This window comes from Capsicum annuum, chromosome 1, assembly GCF_002878395.1.
Source record: "Capsicum annuum cultivar UCD-10X-F1 chromosome 1, UCD10Xv1.1, whole genome shotgun sequence".
In the NCBI taxonomy this organism is placed as follows: Eukaryota; Viridiplantae; Streptophyta; class Magnoliopsida; order Solanales; family Solanaceae; genus Capsicum; species Capsicum annuum.
Window position 1 is genome coordinate 35,760,422 of NC_061111.1, and position 5,932 is coordinate 35,766,353.

The 5,932-nt window shown below is 33.1% G+C and overlaps 1 protein-coding gene across 4 annotated transcripts; it reads right to left on the reverse strand.

Annotated features, from left to right (window-relative positions):
• Positions 1-245: 245 nt before the first annotated feature.
• On the reverse strand, positions 246-4,085 carry LOC107871975 (heat shock protein 83). 4 transcript variants are annotated; one of them, XM_016718817.2, is made up of 5 exons: positions 3,793-4,001; positions 3,046-3,106; positions 1,741-1,870; positions 805-1,088; positions 246-515 (listed from the first exon to the last, which is right to left on the reverse strand). In XM_016718817.2, exons 2-5 carry the CDS (start codon positions 3,052-3,054, stop codon positions 441-443), a joined length of 498 nt encoding a protein of 165 aa, XP_016574303.1. In that variant the 5' UTR covers positions 3,055-3,106; positions 3,793-4,001; the 3' UTR covers positions 246-440. The 4 variants fall into 4 exon arrangements, 3 of the variants coding, with proteins under 3 accessions (XP_016574303.1, XP_016574311.1, XP_016574299.1); XM_016718825.2 differs by having other exon boundaries at positions 246-727; positions 3,046-4,004; XM_016718813.2 differs by having other exon boundaries at positions 3,046-4,001.
• Between the last annotated feature and the right edge of the window lie 1,847 nt (positions 4,086-5,932).

A 5,932-nucleotide genomic window follows, 5' to 3' on the forward strand; every position in this document is an offset into this window, starting at 1 on the left:
GGACTTGGCTCTACCAGTACAAAAAACACGTATTTTAGCAACGCGTAAAACTGTGGCTGGATTGTACACAAATCATGGCTAAAAGTATTTTTCCACGGTTCCTTTGCCATGGTTGAAAGCGTGCCCATAACGGGCATGACAATGAAATTAGCCATGATTTTGAGGTCCGTGGTAACATTTGGATAGCCACGGTTTTGGACGAATATAGCCTCGGTTCCTTTGTGGGTAAATTTGACAGGAATAAGTAAATAAATTTTTTATTTTTAATTAGCCACACGAGAATCCGTGGCTAATATGTTCAATTCACATTAAAGTTAGCCACGGTTCAAACCATGACAAAAGTATACATTTAAAAAAAAAAATCATTGATTTCTTAATATCAATACAGAACTGGTGAGCATTTACCTAATACATAAATTGCTGTAATGATCAAAGTTTTATTACACAATATGATTTGTCCTTTCCAAATTCACATAGCATGAGTTGAAGTCGAAGGAAATTAGACCATTGATGGACTGCATTAAAAGAGAAGGTTATCCACAACCTTTCTAAGACAATGACACAAAAATTAATTACAAATGCAAGTTACAAATGATGAATCCAACAAGAGGAAAACTTAAACCATCAAAAGATAACACAAATCACTCTTCCACTTGGTTGAAATTGCTTATCAAAATCTGAATAGGATAAAGTGGAGGAACAAGGAACAACAGAATGGAGTGTGGAACTGCACCAAACCTAATTAATTTAACTACAAAGGACATTAACAAGAATACATCTCAACTAAAGTATAAATGAAATTACCTGATCTTCCTTGAGGAAGAGAGTGATTTTAGTTTCTCTGCCTAATTGCTCTCCATTAACATCCCTTGTAACAGTGAATGAACCACCAACTTGTGCTTCCCAGATATATTGCTCATCATCGTTGTGCTTGGTTGTTATGATAACTTTCTCTGCTACGAGGTAAGTGGAATAGAAACCCACACCAAATTGACCAATAATCATGCTCACATCAGCCCCAGCTTGTAGAGCTTCCATAAACTTCTTTGTCCCGGACCTCGCAATTGTACGCAAATTGTTAACCAAATCTACACAACCACAGAGAAAACTCCACTCCTAAATTTGTAGAATAGAATCTAAAGTCCATAAACACAACGACCCTGCTAGAATTCAACCATAGGATCACCTCAGACACACATGAACATCTATAGGCCTAAAAATTCTTCATACATCAGAGACGGATCTAATATTAAGTCAGTTGATTAGGCAAACAAAATAACATGGTTTAACTACTTAAACAAACACACATAGTATTAGTATAAAGTTTTCAGTCACTATTTATAAATTGAATCCAAATGAAGGGGAAAAAACTACAGTCATTAATCTCCGAAGCCAACAAAGATAACTACACAAGTACATTATATACTTATCCATTTTTTTTAGTCCAATTCATACCACTAGACATAGTGTTTAGTGGCCACATACTTATCCATGTACAGGCGGATCTACGGCTTAACATTATGAGTTCATGTCTATTAATTATTGAATTTTAATAGTTTTCTAAACATAAATTTATGCTTAGCATCCTAAATTATGGATTCAATTGAACCATACCTACTAGTATGTTACATCCGTCCCATGAATAACAACGAAAAGCAAAGGAAAAGCAAGTTGATAGATGTGTTGAAAGGAAGTGAGTAAAACGATGTAAAAATGGTGAGAAGCAAATGAGTACATTACCTGCTTTGGTCATGCCAATACCACTGTCAATAATGAAAAGAGTCTTATTGGCCTTATCAGGAACAAGTCGAATGAAGAGTTCAGGCTGAGCATCGAGCTTGCTCTTATCCGTCAAGCTTTCGAACCGAATCTTATCCAACACAATATGTTCGAGAATCAAGCAGCATACACCAAGAATCCACTTTCAATGTAATCTCATGAAGGCAGACGCAGGTTCAAGAACGCAAATATAAACACTGAGAAAGACCATCCAGTATGGAGTGTGGAAGAGAACATTTGCGAGAATTGTCAAAGCCATGTAATTGTAATAAAGGAGGCCAAACAAACTAACAAATTATATTTTCACTTCTTCATTGATGAACTCATTGTGTTGCCAAAACTGCTACCTAGGCCGGTTCCTACAGGTTACCTCTTTAGTTAGGAAGAAATACAGAAGTGACCTTATCACTGTAAGGTGTCCCTTGTGACAAAATTCGACACATTCTAATTAACGTAACATATTTAGAATAAAAGGACCCATGTAAGGGGATCTCTTACCTCCTACATTTTTCATTTAGCAACTTGAGCAGGATGCTTGATGGATCTGTAATAGGGTGTTACCCGAGGGGTTTGCAACACGGTGAGGATTTCCTATTTATTGTTTGTATATGATATACTAGTGTTTACTATTGTTGAAGTGGCATAAATCCAACATTTAAGGAAATAATGTATTTCCAAATAGTGACTTTATTATCGATCAACTTAAACAAGTGAAATCATCTAAGTGTGAGGATAGCTCATTTGGTAAACTGAAAAGCAATCACAACTCTAATTAAAAGGAGATGGCAAGCAATCACAACTCTAATTAAAAGGAAATGGCTCCAAGTAACCTCAAGTGACCCTTCTCTCATTTTGAAAGGTCCAAACAACAGAAAATGTGTTGCGTGGAAAATAAAAACGAACTCAAAACCATGTATGAAATGCAACATAAGGAAATAGAATACTTCATCGATCTCTATCGAACAGTAATAAATAGATTCTTATAAACTGAATGTCATTTAGTGAAGCCATTAAGTTAAGATCCTAAATGACTACACAAGCTCCATATTGAAGTTGGAAACTGTATCAAGCCTAAACAACACTTCTCATAAAACTAAATATTACGAGATGGCAGAAAACACAACTATCTGCTTATAATTTTCGATGCAAACTTAAGCGATATTCAGAAAAATGATCTCTAATAACAACAAACACAATAACATACATAGATAAAAGCTATATGTTTCATGCTTTAGTTTGATGAGGGCTTATTATATGAGGACAAACCTTAAGCATGTTCGTCCACCAATTCTGACATTTTGAAAGCACCACAATCTTTAATCTCCCACTAAATTTTCAATGGAAAAAATTTCACTATAACAAAAACATATTGCTAAGAAAAAGAGTACCAATTGTTAAAGATTGACAAGAGATTCTATACTCCATGTTATTCATTTAATCAAGTTTACTTCTTCACATAGATTCTCTTTCCTACTTGACATAACCTAAAAATAAATGTAGTTCTGCTTACTACTCTCATTTACTACTATCTCGATGAATCAACTATTCACCATTTAACCATTAAATTCAAATTAAATTTTACTTGAATAAAGAGCAACAAAATAAGTTTCAATTGGAGGGGGATATTTTCTTTATCAAATTCATACTCAAAAGTCAAAACCCATTCATGTGTCTCATTAAAAAACGATTAATCCACTACTCTAAAACTTTGAAGCTTTGATACTTATATGACAGATTGATTGAAAATTCCTGCTCATATGAAACAATCTACCAATACAAATACAAATTGAAACCAGAATCATCTCTTCAAAATGTTTCAATAAAACAATGGATACCTATTAACCAAATTGGGTTGCACAACAAAATCCGATATCAAATTCTATGGGTATAAACAGATTTCGAAGTACCAAAATCAAAAAGAAAGATGGTGGAAAGCTCGTCCATCCTTATTTCACAAAACAAAAACCCTAAAAAACCCATCAAAAATTGACTTGAGAACTCAAAATTTGTTACCCGAAGCAAGAGACAATGAAGCAGGCAAATTTTGTGTGAATAAGTCCAACCAATTTTAAGTGAAGAAGGAAGAGGCGCTGATATTTTAGCTTGGAATTTAGAATTAGAAAAGAAGAGACCAAAATGAAAAAAAAATTAAGGGAGGGAGAGAAATTTAGTGCGCGCCTATTTTTGGCCACGTATTTTAGCGTCTATATGTTTTGTGTGGGGAACAACATATTTTTTTGTTGATTTGGCCACGGTTTCTGTTATCGGGGCTAAATAATCGTGGCTAACCTTTTTTTTTTGGTAGTATACTTCTACTTCTATTTTATTTCTTTAAAATAATATTTCTTTGATAGTTCATGTTGAACTTGTGTTGAAGATGTTAAAACTTCGTTGGTATTCTTGAAATAATCTTAAACTTGTGTTGAAGTATTTATGCAAACATACCGTAAACAACATATATTACTAGTAAAAAGTCAAGTCCCAGATGCAAGTTAGTATTGACTACAACATTCACATATATAATTCAGCTCTTATCCTCCTAACTAGTGAGTAGTCTCTCAATCGAGATCTCGATAACTTTAATCCTAAAAGAAATGGAATAAAATGTTCAAAAGAATTTTGTTAAGAGATTATTGAATTTAATTTGATATGATTATACTAAACAATAATTATGCATCAATTTTAATAAGTTGCGATCAATTATATGAATTCATAGTGCCTATCTCTTTCCATATATAGTTGAATTTCAGTTTAATATTTAAATTATTAGTTTTTCTTCATATTTTCTAAAGCAAATGTTTCACATGAAATACTATCTAATGCAAATGTATAACGTAACTACATTTTCATCGAATGCCATTTACGTGGAGGGATTCTGATTATTATTAAAAAAAAAAAAAAAAAATTGGATCAAAGTCATGATTATCAAAGCTAGATCGTAATTGACATACGAGTTGATACTCTCTCTATTTCAATATGTGATAGCTTTCATATTTTGGGTTCAAATAAAATAAGTATATAAACTGTGACCAACATTAAATTTTTTATTAAAACTTAAAACCATATGACATGAAAAAAATTATATCACTCTTTGTATGACTTTAAATATTTTAATTTTAATTTTAAAATATTAAATTAATTTAATTCAACTTAACTTTAAAAAAATTAGTCAATTTTACTTTCGGTAATTTAACCCGTGATAGACTTTTAATCTTTCATAGTTGTTTGGTACTGTTGGAGTTGGCTTGCACGAAATCCACTAAGGCTTTAATGCCTAAAAGTCAGAAGTAATTTGATACTACTATAGTTTTGGAGAACGTTTCACCAAAACCAATTAGCATTTACAATTGGATTTATTCTTAATTATGTTGGAGACCAATTCAAGAAATGCATAATTGAAATGAAATATAATATAAAGACCAATTCTAACGGATTATATATGTAACATTATTCCAAAAGGGAATCCATATAGAATTTGTTTTCTATTTGAGCTTGAATCAACAAATCTAAAATTTGAATCTAATAGTGTGGCTTTTTTTATTTGGTTTTCATCTTGTGTCCGGTGTCCGTATTGAAGCTCAGACTAATCCGAATCGCGCGTTGCAGGGTCCATTAAGGTGGCAGCGCTCTCAACAGAGTTTTCTCCATACCCAGGGTCGAGCCCTCGACATCTGGTTAAGGGAGGAGCAGCCCCATCCACTGCACCACAACCCATGTTAGTTAATAGTGTGGCTTTAAACTTGAAGTACAAGTACTTAAAGGAAAATAAGGATTAATATAGGTTTAATAAATTGAAAACTATTTTTTGAAACATGTATTGGTCTCCACCGAACACACTAATATGTTGGGCTTGGTCAGCACAAAGATACTTGAGAAAATTGAAGAATAGGTGTCTTTTAAGTCTTGAATGAAGGATTGGTGACATTGATCAACAGATAGGGTCAAACATTATTAGGAAACTGGATCAAGTTAATTGTGGACTTGATTAATATTTTCAAACCTTTCTAATCTTTTCAAAAATACAAATCAACCCAACCCACACCCTCTTCAATCCAAATCAACCACTCTCTCCTCTCTCTGGACAGCTTCTCTCAACTCTCTCCCAATCAACAGTTCTGCAAAATTTCTCCCTTCAACCCCCGATGATAAATAG